This window comes from Acomys russatus, chromosome 25 (assembly GCF_903995435.1).
Source record: "Acomys russatus chromosome 25, mAcoRus1.1, whole genome shotgun sequence".
NCBI lineage: Eukaryota > Metazoa > Chordata > Mammalia > Rodentia > Muridae > Acomys > Acomys russatus.
The window spans coordinates 35782557-35801448 of NC_067161.1; the positions used below are offsets into that span (position 1 = coordinate 35782557).

Sequence of the window (18892 nt, forward strand, 5' to 3'; positions counted from 1 at the left end):
GAAAGTTGCCTTTATAAGAATAAAGAAAAATATGCTACATAATTATTTGTTAGCCACAGGAACAATCACAGGACTCGGGGAAACAATGGCTGCTTTTAATAGAGAACTGTCGGAAAAATGTTAATTTTTTACCCACTTAATATTTTGGGGATTAAACATTAATTTAATGCAGCATTTTCTATTTAGCAGTTGTGTTTCCCATGGGATGAAAAGTCACCAACTTGGTAAAGTGCTTCACTGGCAAACAGCTTTGGTAAGCCCGAAAGACCTACCAAAGGGAAAGGGGAGAGTGCCCCACCTCTCCAAGCACTCGGTCGCCATGTAAGGGCTGCCTGTCAGCGAGAAGGGAGGGCAGTCTACGTCCTCAGAGCCCTGCCAGCCCTCAGCCTGTCACTCATTTGCAACGTGCCGCTGCAGAGAGAAGCGTGCATGCTGAGGACCTTTGCCAGGTGTATATTTAAAGTGGGAGGAGCAGAGGCGAGTTTTGTCCTGGAAGCTTTACTGCTTCTGGGTTGGCGCGTCACAGTACGGCACATTTTCTGTAAGAAGATCTTTCCTGGGGACCAGCTCTAAAAGGAACACAGAGAAATGATTAAGATGGTTAGAACTCCAGGCACTATTCCTCCTCGTCATGTTACATAAAAATTTATACGACCAAGTCCTTTGTCATTTTATTAAACACAGTTAACTAAACAACTGAAACTAAAAACACATTAATGCCCCTCCCCGACACCTCTCTATCATAATGGCATTTCCAGCCTTTGTAACTGTCACAAAGGGTCATCTCCAGCCCCTCAAAGGAACCCTTCCCAGATTTTGCTCATTTTATATGAAAAGTCTGAACAAAAACTGACCAATCCCTGAACAGGAAAACCCACTAATCACTAAGCTCCCCCAAGCATAGGACTTGAAATCTCACCAATCCTCACCTTGGAAATCTCTGCCCAAGAAAGCTCCACCCCTAAGAAATCCTATATAAAGGCTGTGTCTGCTCAGTTCTCAACTTGTCTTCACCTGGGAGCAGAGGCAGCAAACTCTGGATTTGTCCCTCTACTCCCTGGACCCTCCAATAAATCTCTTTTATGAGATTTGCTGCCTGGTGTGACTCTTTCATCAGAAGAAGCCAAGAAGTAATGAAGAGAAGGGAAGAAGTTAAGTAGAGTAGGGCTGAGGCTCCCAAGTTCCTCAGCTCAGTTGGGGACATCGTCCCCTGGGAGCTACAATGCCTCTGCTGAAGAAGTCTCCTCTAAGAACTGTGTGGTTCCTGAACCCCCATTCTCTCTGTCTGTCTTCTGTCTGCCTGTCTGTCTCTCTGTCTCTTTGGTTTTTCTTTCTTTTTAAAAAATACTTTATTTAATTTTAACCTATGTGCATTAGTGTGAAAGTGTCAGGTCTTGGAGTTACAGACAGTTGTGAGCTGCCATGTGGTTGCTGGGAATTTAACCCGGGTCCTTTGGAAGAGCAGGCAGTGCTCTTAACCACTGAGCCATCTCTCCAGCCCCCTCTTTTTGGTTTTTTGAGACAGGGTTTCTCTGTGTAGCCTTGGCTGTCCTGGACTCCCTTTGTAGACCAGGCTGGCTTTGAACTCACAGTGATCCGCCTGCCTCTGCCTCCTGAGTGCTGGGAATAAAGGCGTGCGCCACCATGCTCGGCTTAGACCCCCATTCTCAGGATGCTCTTCCATTGGGACACTGTCCTACCTCAGGGCTATGTGGTTCCTGGGCTCCTGAGTCCCAGGACACCTTCCACCCCAGCAGGAAAGCCTCTTTGGAAGAGCAGAACCCGGCTAAGCCATCCTCGTAAGACCCAGTATGGTGGCTCACACTTGTAATCTTTTTTTTTTTTAATATTTATTTATTTGTTTTATTAATATACAGTGTTCTGCCTGACCACCAGAAGAGGGCACCAGATCTCATTATAGATGGTTGTGAGCCACCATGTGGTTGCTGGGAATTGAACTCAGGACCTCTGGAAGAGCAAGTAGCCAGTGCTCTTAACCTCTGAGCCATCTCTCCAGCCCCCACACTTGTAATCTTAATCACACTTGTAAGCTAAGACAGGAGGATCACCATGACTTCGAGGACAGTTTTAAGCTACACAATGAGTTCCAGACCAGCCTAGCTAAACCTGTCTCGGGAAAAGCAGGGTTGCGGATGTGGCTCGGGTAGTAGAGTGGCTGACTATATGCACAAAGCCCTGAGTTCAAACCCCAGCTCCTTGGTGTGGTAGTCCACACTTATAACCTGGAACTCAGAAGGTGGAAGAAGGAGAGCTGGAAATCAAGGTCATCCTCAGCTATACAAGGAGTTTAGGCCAGCTTCAGATCTATAAGATTCTGTGTCGAACGAGAAAGCAAACGTTCCTCTAACAACCATTCTCAGAACCTGCCTACACTCTTGAAACACGGTTATGAAAAGATGAAGCGACTTTTCTAGACACAGGAGACACTGGAGATTCAGTGGCACCCTGGACCTCCAGGGGAAAAGGGTTTCTTTCTGCTAGAAGGGCCTTGTAGCTGTGTGGTGGTGGCGCACACCTTTAATCCCAGCACTCAGGGAGGCAGAGGCAGGCAGATCTGTAAGTTCGAGGCCAGCCTGGTCTACAGAGGGAGTTTCAGGACAGCCAGGGCTACACAGAGAAACCCTGTCTCAAACAAAACAAAAACAAAAAGAAACGCATCTTTAAGTATTTTTTAGGACTTATTGTTATTTATGTATATGAATGTGTGTCTGTGCATGTGTGTGGGTGTCCCAGGAGGCCAGAGGAGGATGTCAGACTCCCCCAGGGCAAAGTTACAAGTGATGGTGAACCACCCAATGTGGGTGATGGGAACTGAACTTCAGTCCTCTAGAAGAGCAACATGGGCTCTGAATTGCTAAGCCATTCCTCCAAGTGCCATGTTGAAGTATTTTAAATAAACGATCGGTGTGATGGGACAGTCCCATACTCTTAGCACTTGAGAAGTGGGGGCAGAAGGCTCAGCCTGCACTACATGAGACCTTGTCTTAAAGATGTCAACAGAGAGACCTGGTGACACTCAGAGGAAGAGTAAGCAGGCTACCAGGAAGAGACCTGAGAGGCTGTGATCTTATAGTGGGGGGCAAGGTCCCCTTTCTGTCACAGACCTAGGGGAGGGGAATAGGATGAAAGAGGAAGGGAGTGGAAACAAGAAGATACAAGTGAGGAGATAACAAATTAGATGTAATCTGAATAAATTACTTAAATAAAAAAAAATGTCGACAGCAAAAACTCAATCTAGGGCTGGAGAGATGGCTCAGTGGTCTTGAGTTCAACTCCCAGCAACGACATGGTGCCTCATCTGTAATGCAATCTGATTCCCTCTTCTGGTGTGCATGAAAACAGAGCACTCACATACATAAAATAAATAAATAAGTCTTTCTTAAAAAATAATTTAAAAACCGGGCGTAATGGTGCACACCTTTAATCTCAGCACTTGGGAGGCAGAGGCAGGCAGATCCCTGTGAGTTCGAGGCCAGCCTGGTCTACAAAGGGAGTCCAGGACAGCCAAGGCTAATACAGAGAAACCCTGTCTTGGAAAAACCTAAAAAAAAATGAGGAGGAGGAGGATGAAGAAGAGGAGGAGGAAGAAAGAAATTAAAAAGAAACCCAATCTAGAAATTAACTGAAATTTGCACTTAATAGAGAGAGAGGTTGACAAGACCACTTGCCACCAAGCCTGACAATCTGGATTGGGTCCCTGGGACCCACACAATGGCAGGAAAGCTGTCATCTAATCTCCATGTGCATACCGTAACATGGCATATAAGGACCCTACCACACAAATATAAGTTAATAAGGTAATATGAAGGATGAATCTGGCTTATAAAATGAGAAAGCCCCTGCTTAGTTCTGACTTGTCATTATTTTTACTGACTCTTTAGTGCTTTTGTCCAAGTAAGCAACTGTGTTGGTTTTAACTTAATCATGGTAATAATTTCCTTCACTTATCAAACATATGTGTGTATTTTATGCTAGATATTACATTAAAAAACAAGGTGAAAGTAAACATGAAATTTTCCTTGGCAAGCCAGTCATAGTGCTGCATGCCTTTAAACCCAGCACTCAGGAGACAGAGGCAGGTGGGTCTCGTGAGTTCAAGGCCAGCCTGGTTCACATGGCAAATCCAGAACAGCCAGAGCTACATAACAGACAGCCCTGTCTCAACAACAACAAATTCTTTCGCTTCAAGGGGCTCATAATTTCTTGGAAAAGATAAGATAAACAACAAATCACACTATATAACATATGGATTCACGAATGTCTTTTTTTTTTTTTTTTCATTTTTAAAGATTTATTTATTAAGTATACACAGTATTTTGTCTGCATGTACACCTGGAGGCCAGAAGAGGGCACCATATCTCATTATAGATGGTTGTGAGCCACCATGCGGTTGCTGGGAATTGAACTCAGGACCTTTGGAAGAGCAGTAGTGTTCTTAACCTCTGAGCCATCTCTCCAGCCCCCACAAATGTCTTTTATAGGGAAATAAATTACTAAACCTATTAATATTACTTTAGATTATGTTCAGCTTTGAATAATTAGAAGTCTACCAGTGTTTTAATGATACTTAATTTTCAGCTCAAAGACAGCTTTGTTTATAGAGTTCCAGATCTTGTCTTGAAAAAACAAGAGGGGGGGAGGGGGAGAGAGACAGAGAGACAGAGAAAGAGAGAGAGAGACAGACAGAGAGAGAGAGAGACAGAGAGGAGAGACAGCAGACAGAGACAGAGAGACAGATCTAATTTTCTTCCATTATGAGGCACAGCAGGTCTGAGCTTGTACACATCCTTGGTGCTGCTAAGAACCCAGGATCTTCTCAACCTGCCTGCAGGCCTAGGTGAACAGCAGTTTGCCTCCCCTTCTGCTAACACATTTCCACTCAAGCAGGAAGAACAAAGGGCAGGCGGGAAGCCCCACCCAGCCCATTCCTCTTCAATAAAACAATGGCTTCAGAGGAAATAACACTCAGTAGATAGGTACTTATGAAAGAGGCCAGAAAGTCTGGAAATCACATTACATCCTTCCTTGATGTCCCTCTCTGTATATGTGATAGGGCCATAAGCAACTCACAGAACACTCCCACTTACTACCTGTCCCCACAGCCTCACCCAGATTCACAGAGACCTCTGGTTAATGGGCTGATCTGCTCCGCCAGTTGTGTCCATCTGTGGCTCACATAGTAGATATCCACGCCACTTTAGTTAGAAATAAATGATGGATGAAAAATAAAAACATGAGGTTGGGAATCCATGGTAGTGGCCAGGCCACAAAAAACTCTAATTCCAGGGACAGGAAAAGGCAAAGACTTTTTGGGGGTTGCTTTTTGCTTTTGTTTGTTTTTTCAAGACAGGGTTTCTTTGTGTAGCCCTGGTTATCCTGGACTCACTTTGTAGACCAGGCTGGCCTTGAACTCACAAGAGATCCACCTGCCTCTGCCTTGAAAATGCTGGGATTAAAGACATGTGCCACCCTGCCTGGCTAGGTAAAAATTTGGTAACAGAATAAATCCTCAGCCTGACAATTTGGCATTACCAAATCTATTTCAAAAGTCTCACAACCCCCTCTGATGCACTCTAGTACACAGACGCCAGCTCTAGCCTCTGAGCCACTTCCTGTCCTGGGGTATGGAAACCTTGAGGAAGACAGCCTCTTCTGGGGGCTTTCAGAGTCTACTTCCTGTTAATCTGAGTTCAGGAGACTAAGGATGGCTTTAAGAATTGAAGTAAACTAGACAAGCCTGGGTTTCTTAGCAATATAATTCACTCAAAAACTATAAACCTCAAGTCTGTTTCTAGTCGTTCCCAGAAACAGGCCACAGGCAAGCATCTTGACCTAATTTTAAGCAATAAAGGCAGTCATTTTTCACTAATGGTCTCTGCAGTCTGCTACACTTGCTAGCGATACCTTGAGACCACTTCTTTTCTGTTTGTTTATGTATTCTTTTTTACATATTATTAAGCATATTGTTATGTTGTGGATATTTACCTTTTGTGTTTACCTTCTTTAAAAAATTTTATAATTTATTCTCTCGTGTGTTACATTCAGACTGAAGTTTCCCACCCTTTTTTGCAGTCCCCACCAGAGCTCTTCTTTTTAAGATCCATCTGCCTCTGCCTCCCTGAGTGCTGGGATTAAAGTCATGTGTCACCACCACCCAGCTGCCAATTTCTTAAAGCAAGAAAAAACAACAACACTCAGGAGACAGTGGCAGGTGGATGGATATCTATGAGTTCAAGGCCAGCCTGGTCTACAGAGCAAGTTCCAGAAAGCCAGGGCTACACAGAGAAACGCTGTCTCAAAAAGAAAACAACAACAAAAATGATATTTTAAAGTTATAAAACTATTGCTAAATATATCAGGCACATAAATAGCACATTTCATTAAGATGAAATGGGGAGCTTATACTTTGGTCACATTCTTTCCAAGACCCTGTGCCTGCCTGCCTGTGTTGAAGCTGAGAGAGCCACTGACATACAGAAAGGGCTTTGGGGGAATATTTAACTATCATTTTTTCACAAAGGTGCTCAGTTTTATAAGGACAGGAACCAGATTTGTCCTGCCCATTGTTCCACAGAAGTCCCAGTACCTACAATGAGGAGTCAATGAATATAAGTTGAGTCACATTAACTTGTCTTGGGGGAAAAATAACTTGTCTTAGGGGAAAAATCAGATAGTAATTGATAATGACAAATGTAAAGGATCAAAAGGCAGGACGTTTAGGGCTGAGGAGATGGGCAAGCTGATAAAATGCTGGCTGTGCAAGCGTAGCACCTGAGTGTTGATCCCTTGTACCCATGCAGAAACACACACCTAATGGTCTCAGAGCTAGAGAGGTGGGGATCTCTGGGGATGGCCAGCTAGCCAGTTTAGCCTAAGCAGTGAGCACCAGGTTCAGTGAAAGACTGTCTTTTTTTTTTTTTTTTTTTTTTTAAACAGTGTTCTGCCTGCATGTATACCTGCAGGCCAGAAGAGGGCACCATATCTCATTGTGGATGGTTGAGAGCCACCATGTGGTTGTTAACCGCTGAGCCATCTCTCCAGCCCCCTTTTTTTGTTTTTCAAGACAGGGTTTTCTGTGTAGCCTTGGCTGTCCTGGACTCCCTTTGTAGACCAGGCTGGCCTCGAACTCACAATGATCCACTTGCCTTTGCCTCCTGAGTGCTGGGATTAAAGGCATGCGTGGCTGAGAGACTCTGTCTTTAACTATTTAGGTGGAGCCCGCGCACGCGCGCACACACACAACACACACACACACAGAGGCAGAAGTTTAAAAAAAAGAAGATATCTGAGTCTGGTGTAGTGGTGTATGCCTTTAATTCTAGCACTCAGAGGCAGAGGCAAGCAGTGAGTTTGAGGCCAGCCTGGATTACATAGTGAGCTCCAAGAGAGCCTGAGCTACAAAGTGAAACCCTGTCTTGGTGGGTAGGGGAGGAATCTGAAAAAATTTTCTTGCTATCTTTTTTTCCTTTTTGTTTTGTTGTTGTTGTTATAGTTTTTCGAGACAGGGTTTCTCTGTGTAGCCTTGGCTGTCCTGGACTGCCTTTGTAGACCAGGCTGGCCTCGAACTCACAGTGATCCCCCTGCTTCTGCCTCCTAGTGCTGGGATTACAGGCATGTGTCCCTGTGCCCAGCTCTTGCTATATTTTATTAATGTTATCACATATATTTAGAAATACAACCCAATATTGCCTGTCTTACATATATGCTAGAAAGGAAGTTTAAAAAAAAAAATTGGGTAAACTGGGCAGTGGTGGCACACGCCTTTAATCCCAGCATTGGGGAGGGAGAGGCAGGTGGATCTCTGTGAGTTTGAGGCCAGCCTGGTCTACAAAGTGAGTCCAGGACAGCCAAGGCTACACAGAGAAACTTGTCTTGAAAAAACAAAACAAAAAAACAGGGCTAGAAGCCGGGCAGTGGTGGCTCACACCTTTAATCCCAGCACTTTGGAGGCAGAGGCAGGTGGATCTTTGTGAGTTTGAGGCCAGCCTGGTTTACAGAGTAAGTTCTAGGACAACCAAGGCTACACAGAGAAACCCTGTCTCAAAAACAATATATATATATGGTTGGGACTAGAGAGAAGGTGAGCACTTCAGAGGGCACCTGTTGAGGTGAAGGTTTGGTTTTGCAATGACAATAGAGTGACTGCCTAGCGTACACATATGTCAAGCATGGTGGAACAAATTGGTGATCCCAACACTCAGAACGTAGAGGCAGGAGGACCAGAAGTACAAGGTCATCAGCTACCTAATAAATTACAAGGTATCCTGGAGACCTTGTCTCAAAAAACAAAACATACAAAACAGAGTGATGGAGAGATAGCTCAACGGTTAAGTTGCTCTTCTAGAAAACCTGAGTTCAGTTCAGTTCCCAGTATCCACATCAGGTAACTCTAGTTCCCGAGGGTCTCAACTCCTTAGGCTATTGCATGCACATGACACACACACACACTCAGGTGCACATACATACACATAAAATAAATAACAAACATCTTTTCGTTAAACAACAGAATCTAAAAGAAAGTATCAGGGTGGAGGAGGCTTTGGCCTCTGGTCCTCCTGCCTGGACGGTACATGGCGAGGCCTCTCGTCGTCACCCACTGAGCTGGAAGTGAGCTGCTTGCTGGGTCACTGTCCATGTAACAACATTTGGTACATTCACACTTTACTATCAAAAGCCAGAGAAACCAACAGAGTAAACTGGTGTGGAGGATGGGAAACTCAGAGCCTGAACTCGCACTGTTGTGGAACAGACTGTAGAACAGCTGACACCATGATGGAGGTACCATTCAGGCCTGGAACCCAGAACACAGGGAGCAAACACATCCGCAAAACAAGAACAAGGACTTACTCCATCGAAGTCCACAGTTCTGGGAAAGTCCCTAAATGAGGTGTGGCAACCCGGGATGTAGTTTTTGTGCTTAAATGCTCACCGGGAGAAAGGCTAGGGACTGCGCCTGGGTCCTGACACCCAGGGTAGCCAGCCAGTTAATAAAGCCTTTTGATTGTCTTGAACCTATGTCCAAGTGTTGTTCTCCGATGTGTACCTCACAACAGGTGCTCACCCAGAGACCCTCTCGATGTACATGTTACTTGGAAGTCACAACAGGCTTAGAATGACGCCCTGATGGAGCTGACAGACAGGCCCTGTCAGAAGGCACTGGCTTGAGAAGTCTAGACTTCTGAAGCCTCTAAAAACGTATTCCTGTCTCCAAGCCTCCAGGCTGTGGGAAAACATCACCATAGCTACAGCCAAAGCAGCTGCCTGTCAGTCACATTAACCTTGGGTTTTCAACACTGGTGAGTGGTGTGAAGAGTCTCCTTAATTGGCTGCTATTGTTTCTGCCTTACCACAAAGACAGCCTTCCGTTATCTTATAAAGGCTCCTTTCTATAAAGCTGTTCAAGTTCTGACCACAAAGCTTCAGCTGAGAGGAAAGCGCAACAGTGTGACTACATACTGATCACAGCGCTGAGTCACAGGGATGGCCCCTGCCTGGGCTAGAGCGGGAAGAAGCAGGCTGCTTGAAGTGAAAGAGACCCATCTTGAAACTCATCTTAACGAAATGTGGTGAGGCATGTAGACCAGCGAGGAGTTGCCTGGAAACTGATGGCTTTTCAGGAAGTGACCTCAAGAAATAGGAGACACTAGGCCTGGCCTGGTCTCTAATTCCAACACGCAGGGGACAGAGGCAGGCAGATTCTTTGAATTCGAGGCCAGCCTGGTCTAAATAGCAAGTTCCAGGAGAGCCAGAACTACATAGAGAGGTGCTGTCTCAAAAATAAATTAAAAAGCCCGAAACAACAACAACAAAAGGAAGGAATGTAAAATGCTGCCCTCCTGTGGGAGGGGTGCTGGGGGAGTGATATGCTAATTCTAGACCAGGAGAAATTCATGAAGGTGAAACCAAAATCCAGCCCGTTTGCAGTCGATCTGCACCTCGCAACTGTAAGGTGAAGGAGTCAAAGGTTTTAATTCATGTTTGTTTACAGAGTTAAGAGTCAAGATTCTTTACACGGTTCAGTGGTCTTGTCTGCTGTGGAAGCTCATGTCAGTGGGAAGAGAGTGGACCAAGCGCACTATGTCAGCAGATAAGCAAAAAAGCTACCTTTTGGAACAAAGCATGGGAGAATCTCTCCATGGCCTTGCTTGACACAAAGTCTTCTGCAACAGGATCCAAAAGTACCCAGCATAAAGGAAACATGGATCAATTGGACTATATTAAGATAGCGACCTCCTCAAAGGGAAAAGCTACAAGTAGAAGGTTCTTGGAATACACATATCCAACAAACGATTTGTATTTAGAACATATAAAATTCCTTCAAGTCCATAAAAAAGGCCAAAGTCAGCCGGGCATGGTGGCGCACGCCTTTAATCCCAGCTCTTGGGAGGCAGAGGTAGGCGGATAACTGTAAGTTCGAGGCCAGCCTAGTCTACACAGCAAGTCCAGGACAGCTAAGGCTACACAGAGAAACCCTGTCTCTAAAAAACAAAGCAAAACAAAAACAAAACTGGTTGACCAGGAGGTAGTGGTCTACCCTTTAATCCCAAAACTCTGGAGGCAGAAGTAGGCAGATCTCTGTGAGTTCAAGGCCATCCTGGTCTACACAGTAAGCATTTGTAACTACAATTTTACAATATAACCAGGAATTAAGATTTGGGGAAGGAGGGGTGCTAGAGAGATGGCTCAGCAGTTAGAGCACTAGCTGCTCTTAGAGAGGACCTGGTTCCTTTCTCAGCATTCACAAGATTGCTTGCACCATCCATAATTCTAACTCCAGGACTCTAACACCCTCCTGTGACTTCCACCACAATCAGGCAAACAAACAAACAACAACAACAACAACAAACAAACCCATATAAGCAAACCTTTCATACACATAAAACGTAAATATCTAAAAATAAATCAGGCTGTGGTGGCGCACACTTCTAATGCTAGCATTCAGAAGACAGAGGCAGGTGGATCGCTGTGAGTTCGAGGCCAGCCTGGTCTACAAAGTGAGTCCAGGGTAGCCAAGGCTACACAGAGAAACTCTGTCTCAAAAACCAAAGGGGAAAAAAAACAAAAAAACAAAAAAAGAAAAAAACAAAACAAAGAGAATTTGAGTTCAATCCCAGGTGTTACTATTAAAGAGTAATACCAGTGTGGTGGGTGTGGTCACACTTTTAATCCCAGCACTCAAGGAGCTAGCCTGATTTATATAGCAAAATCCAAGACAGCCAGGTCTACCCAGTGGAACCCTATCTCAAAGAAAAACAAAAACACCTGAAATATTAATAATAAATAAAATAAAGGCAAACAAAGGCACAGTAATTGCTCACTATTTTGGAGCATCACACTCAGCAATCACTTTCTCCGCCTTTACTTACTCAGCGTGTTGTGGTCAGTGTGAACGCCTTGGATAACAGATGTTCTGAGCAGCAGTTCCACGTCGGAACCTATTTTCATCACCTGTTAAAAAAATCAAGCAGAGTAGCCCCTGAGTGCTTCATCGGGTTGCCCTGGTTTTGAAACCATAGTTTTGCAGGTCCCTTTTGGGTCATGTGGCTGTTATCTGTGGGTGACGGAATCAAGCGTAGAAAGTGCAGGCAATTCAGATGCTCTTCATCTTTATACGCCCCATATTTTGTTCAAAAACAGATTTAGAGCTTTTTTTGTTATAATATACATTTTAAAATGTGTTGGGGATTGGGCATGGTGGCAAATGCCTTCAGTCCTAGCACTTGGGAGGCAGAAGCAGGCTGATCCCTCTGAGTTTGAGGCCAGCCTTGTCTACATAGTGAGTTCTAGGACAGCGAGAGGTACATAGTGAGAGCCTGTCTCAGAAAAACAATACAGAGCTGGAGAAATGGCTCAGAGGTTAAGAGCACTGTCTGCTCTTCCAAAGGTTCTGAGTTCAATTCCCAACAACTACATGGTGGCTCACAACCATCGATAATGAGATCTGGTGAAGTCTTCTGGCATGTAGGTGTACATGCAGACAGAACACTGTATATATAATAAAATAAATATTTTAAAAAATTGAAAAGGGCCAGAGAGATGGCTCAATGGTTAAGAGCACTGATTGCTCTTCCAGAGGTCATGAGTTCAATTCCCAGCATCCACATGGTGACTCACAATCATCTATAATGTAATCTGATGCCCTCTTCAGGTATGCAGGTATACATGCAGGCAGAACTCTGTATATATAATAATAAATAAATCTTTTTTAAAATGCAAATAAACAAACAAAAGTATTTTTACCTAACATTTTATTCACATGTATAAATGCTATTAAATATGGGAGGCATTCTCTTATTTGTATTTTCTCCATTACCAAATCAATCTCCCACCCACCCTTCAACCCCTCTCTCTCTTTTTTTTTTTTTTTTTTTTTTTTTGTATTTTTGAGACAGGGTTTCTCTGTGTATCCCTGGCTGTCCTGGAACTCATTCTGTAGACCAGGCTGGCCTTGAACTCACAGAGAGCTGCTTGCCTCTGCCTCCCAAGTGCTGAGATTACAGGTTTGCACCACCACATCCTTCCCCCGCCCCCCCCCCCACACCCCCCTCTCTCTTTCTCTGCAGTATCTCAATGTAGCCCGGGTTGTTGACATTGGATTCATGACTTTGCTGCTTCCCTTCTTGAGTCCTAGAATGACAGACACACAGACACACACACTCCCGCACACCCAGTTCTACTCTGCATTGCTTTTCCTAAGGGTGCTTATACAAAGTTAGACACAGAAAAAGCAGGATAAAGACAATGTGTATTCACCAGGTATGCATGATACAGAAAAAAAAAAAAAAAAACTCGTGTGTACTTTTTCAGTGAATATGTATTGAGAGCACTAGGCATTCAAATATTAGTGTCAGTGAACCATCTTCACTTGAGCAAGTAGCCAAAATGCTTATTATGGCTGCTTGCACCAATGCCATGAGAGACACTTGTAAAAATTTTACTTATTTTTATTTCATGTGCATTGGTGTTTTGCCTACATGTATGTCTGTATGGGGGTGTCTGATCCCCTAGAGCTGGAGTTACAGACAGTTCTGAGCTGCCATGTGGGTGCTGGGAATTGAGCCTGGGTCCTCTAGAAGAACAGCCAGTGCTGAGCTCCCTCTCCAGCCCCAGGGTGGGAGTTGGGGGATTAAGCCTACTTTTGATAAAAGAGCCAAAAATTCCCTCTGCAGTGCAGCATGATGAGAATGCCAGTTCCTTAGCTTTAGTCACTTGCCTCAAGTGAAGAAAGGATGTTATGCTTCTGCTATGGTCCGACTGCTCTAGACTTGACCAGAGCCATGTCTGCGTTCCTTGCCCAGGGGGCCTTGTTATCTTTGAGGGCAGGAGATAATCCTGAGGCGGGGAGTCACAGCAAACAAGGGCAGGCTGTCCACAGCGTGGAGTGACGGCTTTCCTTCACACAGCCCTCCATTCCCACTGTCCTCTCTTTTACAAAAACATTTACACCAGCTTTATCATAACTGAAACCTATTTATTACTGCACCTCTTTTATTTTCTCTGGAGAGGTCTCACTTTTATGCTTCTTGAATTCTTCATTTATCTTTATTCTGGCTGCTAGAGAGAGACAGAAATATAGGCAATTAATATTTATGATAGCTGGGTGTGGTGTCCCACGCCTTAAATCCTAGCACTTGGGAAGCAGAGGCAGGCAGGTGGGATTGCTGTGAATTCGAGACTAGCCTGGTCTACAAAGTGAGTCCAGGACAGTCAAGGCTACACAGAGAAACCCTGTCTCGAAAAAACAGAAAGACAAAAAAAAAAAAAAAACCATGATATTTACATGTTATTCAGTGTTACTCATAAAATGCAGCATAAGAGGCAGGCGGATCGCTGTGAGTTCGAGGCCAGCCTGGTCTACAAAGTGAGTCCAGGATGGTCAAGGCTACACAGAGAAACCCTGCCTCGAAAAACCAAAAAAAAAAAAAAAAAAAAAAAAAAAAAAAAGAGAGACGTGTTGCAAGCATGGTGTTATACACCATAACAGCAGCACATAGGAGGATGAGGCAGGTGGATTTCAAGTCTGAGCCCAGCTTGGGCTTTACGGTGAGGTTCTGTCTAAAAGCACAAGAAGAGGAGGAAGAGCAGGAGAAAGAAATAATATATTAACCAAGTCTCCTGGGGAGCTCTTGGGAGCTGGCTGAATCTATGAAAAAAACCTTAGTGCTCTGATACTCTGCTCCCCTGTGCCTTTTTTCTTCAACTTCTTTCTTTCTTTTCTTTAAGACAGGATCTCTCAACATAGCCCTGGCTGTTCTGGACTCATTACGTAGGCTAGGCTGGCCTTGAACCCACAGAGATCCTCCATCCTTTGCCTCTCCAGGGCTAGGGTTAAAGGCCACCATGGCCAGCTTCTCTTTAACTTCAGCACCTACAGAGCTACTGGATTCTAATAAATCCAAATCCAGGTAAGTTTTTCCTCTAAGCCTAAATGTTTAAAGTAACACCTTGCTTTATTTTGTTTTGAGATAGGGTCTCACTGTAAAGCCCAGGCCTTCTCCTTAGCCTCCAGAGTGCTGTCGTTAAATGCATGTGCCACCACATCCAGCTACCATGCTTCATGAGGATGGCATGAACCAGTGCAGACAAGTATGTAGCCTGTCCCTGCACACACAGGGATGCATCAGTATGGAAGACTCAATCCTCAGCACCTTGGCTGACACAAAAGTGAATGATAAAAGCGAAGTTGCTAGGTTGGTACTGCATGCCTTTGAACTAAGTACAGGAGGTCAGAGGCAGGTGTTCGTGAGTTCGAGGCCAGCCTGGTTTACATGTTGAGTTCTAGGACAGCTACCAAAACAAAACAAGACCCTTTTAGTATCACATATACCACTCCCACTACAGCAGCTTAATCTACTCTAATCTAATTGACCTTGCTGTGTTGTGAGCATTTAGTGGAACAATCTATATGAAGCTCTTAGAAATAGTCAACAAAGGCTGGCTAAAGCAACAAAATATACCAGGTCAACAGGGAAAGAAAAAAAAAGAAATGCCACAGGAGCCTCCTTCAGTGCTCATCTTCCTTGGTATGTAAGGTGGTTAAGAGTCTGGTCTTACCCAGATGTGGTGGCGCACGCCTGTACTCCCAGCAGCTGGGAGGCAGAGGCAGGTGGATCTCTGTGAGTTCAAGACCAGCCTGGTCTACAAAAAGAGTCCAGACAGCCAAGGCTACACAGAGAAACCCTGTCTCAAAACAAAATAAACTTTAAAAAATAATAAGTTCTGGCCTGCAGGTGTACATGCAGGCAGAATACTGTATACATAATAATAAATAAATACATCTTTAAAAAAATAAGTTAAAAAAAAAAAAACAAAAAACAAAAAAAGAACATGTACTGCTCCTGCAGAGGACCTACTGCCTGTCGCTCTAGCTCCCAGGGAGCCTATGCACCTTGGCTTCTGTAGGCAACAGCATTCACATGCATAATTAAACATAATAAAAACCAGTATTTAAAAGAAATGACAAAGCCGGACAGTGGTGGTGCACGCCTTTAATCCCAGCACTCAGGAGGCAGAGGCAGGAAGACCTCTGAGTTCAAGGCCAGCTTGATCTGTAGAGTGAGTTCCAGGACAGTCAAGGCTACACAGAGAAACCACCACCACTGAAAAGAAAAGAAATGACACAATTTGATTTCCTGGGAACACTTTGCCTAGCGCCCTCTTAGGGAGGTTGGAAATGCATGATGGGTGGAAATCAACAAAACTCATGTAGAGCCTGAGGTCTAAAGCTGCTGTTATTTCCACATGAGCCTGAAACCACTTCAAACTCAAACGTAGAGATGCTGAGTCAGGATTCACGTGGGCATAATCTCTCACAGCTGCAGTGACTGCTACACTTACTCAGGGATAAACAGCATGGTAGCAGCTGCCTTTAAAGTTCGAAAATTGGGTTATACCACAGAGAAATGGGATTAAGAAGAGTCTTGAGTATAACCCGGCCCCTTTTTCATTGATTCTATATGAAAACTTGATCTTTATAGATATGAAGTAGTCTTCCATAAGTATACTATAAGAAGGTCTTTATGGAATGCCAGAGAGAGAGGGTAAAGGTCATACCACACAGTCAGAAAAGAAGGGCAGTCAGCTAAACAATGGATGTGTACCAGGTGTGACCAGCACCTCAGAGGGGAGGATCAGGAGTTCAAGGTCATCCTCTATAAAAACAAGTTCAAAGCCAGAGTGGGTTTTTTGTTTTGTTTTGGTTTTAGTTTTTCCAGACAGGGCTTCTCTGTGTAGCCTTAGCTGTCCTAGACTCGCTTTGTAGACAGCTGGCCTAGAACTCAGAGCGATCTGCCTGCCTCTGCCTCCCGGAGTGCTCAGACTGAGATAGTTAAGATCCTGTCTCAGGCTCAGGCTAGCTACCTAGCTCAATGGCAGAGCCTTGCATGTGTGAGGCTCTAAGGTCAGTTCCTAGCACTGCAAAACATGAAGCACACAACAACAAAAGCATGCTTTGCTCTAAAGGAGGGAAAGATATATTTACCTTCTAATGCTCGCCTATCATTTTTAAAAACCTGTTGTCTGGTCCTGTGCAGTGTTTTAAAGAGCTGTAAAACCTATGAAGAAAAAGGAGAGTTCAGACCAAGGAGACAGCTCAGAGGATAAAATGCATGCTCCACAATCTTAGGGAGTTGGGTTGAAATCCCTGGTACCCACGTAAAAACCGAACATGGTAGCACACACCTGTAGTCACTGTGCGCCTGTTGTGAGATGATGGCAGAGAGAAGAGAGAATCCCAGAAACTCAAGGGCCAACTACCCTGGCTACATAGGGCAATTAGAGTCCCTGCCTCAAACAAGGTAGAAGGCAAGAACTACTGAGGTTTTTCTCTGCACGCACACACATGCGCACACACACACACAAAACACAGAACTAGGTGACCTGTGGTCCCAGAATCTTGGGAAGTGGAGAAGAGAGAATCACTTGATCCCAACGTTTTCTTTTATTTCTTTTTCTTTTCTGTGATTTTTTTGAGACAGGGTTTCTCTGTGTAGCCTTGGCTATCCTCGACTCACTTTGTAGACCAGGCTGGCCTCGAACTCACAGCAATACACCTGCCTCTGCCTCCTGAGTGCTGGGATTAAAGGCATGCGCCATTACCACCTGGCTTTGTTCCCAAAGTTTAAGACCATAGCAAGACTGTAGTCTCAAACCAAACAGTGAGGGGTGAGTAATCTCAGTAATTTTATATAGTACTTGGGGAGGGGGATTAATACAAAAACAAACACCAATATTTTATTATCTTAATAAAAAGAAATGGGGGTTGGAGCGATGGCTCTGAGGTTAACAGCTGAGGCTTTTGTAGCACCCAGGTTTTTCCCACCACCCACATGGCAGCTCACAACCCCCTGTAACTATGGTTCTAGGGCATCTGACACCCTCTTCTGGCCTTCCTGGATACCAGGCATACACACGGTACACATACATGCAGGAAAAACACCCATGTACATAAAATAAATAATTTAAAAAGCAAATGCCATCTTTACTACCACAAAGGTACTGAGGCCAATATTTCCTTGGTGCTAATAAAATAATTTACATATTTTATTCATTACATAGTGCTGGGCATGGAAGCCAGGGCCTTGAAAATGCTAAGCAATCGCCCTAGTAGTGAGCTAAATACTATCACAGCCATACTAAGAAACTTCTTTCCAGGCCGGGCGTGGTGGCCTACGCCTTTAATCCCAGCACTCGGGATGCAGAGGCAGGTGGATCACTGAGTTCGAGGCCAGACTGGTCTACAAACTGAGTCCAGGACAGTCAAGGCTATACAGAGAAACTGTCTCAAAAAACCAAAACAAAACAGAAACTTCCTTGCAAATGCAGAAAGTAGCTGGGTGTAGCGGCTCACACCTATAATTCCAACTCTTGGCATGAAGATTGCTGCGAGTGGGAAGCCAGCCTCAGCTACACGGTAAGTCTGAGGCCAGCCCCTCCTAACTCCTAATCAAACTTCAGGTCTCTACCCATAGTTCTTTGTGATTTTTAAATTTTGAAACAAGCTCTATGTTGCCTGGGATTGCCATATTAGGCTCAACAATGCTGCCTCTCCCTCTGAGATTTCTGTATCCCTGTTAAGTAAGTTAAATCCTAGTTACAGGTTCACAAAATGCTGTGCTTTTAATTTGAAGAACTTCCTACGGTTTTATTGATTATATCTTCCTACTACTGGACTCTTTATTAAGGCAAAGTGGTCAGTTTACGGTGATCACTCTCCTCCAACACCATCTTCCACTGTTAGGTCATCCTCCTCACTCACTGTTCCCCCTCCTTCAGTCCTGCCCCTCGGGATCTTCTCCCTCCTCACTCACTGCCTCAAATTCGTCACCCTCTTTCACTCCACTCACCGCCCTCGTGGTCGCCTCCCTCCCCAGCCAGGGTCATGAGCCTCAGCATCCCTGCACCCTCCTACCCGGCCCTGTCACCTTGGCCGGCTGACCCATGGCTCCCCCACGCCGCCGATCTGCCTCTTAAACCTCCCCTCTTGGCAACCAATCAGGGCCGGGGCGTAGCCGGCAACGCTACCGCATAGCAACCAATCAGAATGCAGAGATCCTTTCTTCCCGCCTTCTCCTCGAGACGGAGGCCTGGCGTTTGCTAAGCAGATCCAAATGTAAAACCGCGAGAAGCCGCGGAGCCAAATTACGCACAGAACGGAAGTAACCGGGGAGCCATGTGTGTTAGGTACAGAGTCCCTTCCGCCTTGCAGGTCGTTCCTTGTTCACGCCCGTTTGTTAATGCGTGGCCTCAGAACCTGCTCGGTTTTTACCTCGTGTTTAAGGGCGTGGGTCCTCTCTTAAAGGGTCTGATTTTAACGTTGCCCAGCTGTGGCTGTCTCCTTGGAAACGTGCGCAAACAAAGCCAAGCTCTAACA

The 18892-nt window shown here is 44.8% G+C and overlaps 1 protein-coding gene across 1 annotated transcript; it reads right to left on the reverse strand.

The window, feature by feature from the left end:
- Positions 1 to 382: 382 nt before the first annotated feature.
- On the reverse strand, positions 383 to 18588 carry Lyrm7 (LYR motif containing 7). Its single transcript, XM_051168189.1, has 5 exons — positions 18444 to 18588; positions 16502 to 16574; positions 13505 to 13575; positions 11388 to 11469; positions 383 to 569 (listed from the first exon to the last, which is right to left on the reverse strand). Exons 1-5 carry the CDS (start codon positions 18459 to 18461, stop codon positions 499 to 501), a joined length of 315 nt encoding a protein of 104 aa, XP_051024146.1. The 5' UTR covers positions 18462 to 18588; the 3' UTR covers positions 383 to 498.
- Positions 18589 to 18892: the final 304 nt, after the last annotated feature.

Coding starts and splice junctions, on each gene's coding strand:
- Lyrm7 (XM_051168189.1), bottom strand. Junction 13,576..16,501: donor TGATAGGCGAGCATTAGAAG/GTAAATATATCT, acceptor GTCTCTCTCTAG/CAGCCAGAATAAAGATAAAT. Junction 11,470..13,504: donor CTCCAGAGAAAATAAAAGAG/GTGCAGTAATAA, acceptor TTTTTTTAACAG/GTGATGAAAATAGGTTCCGA.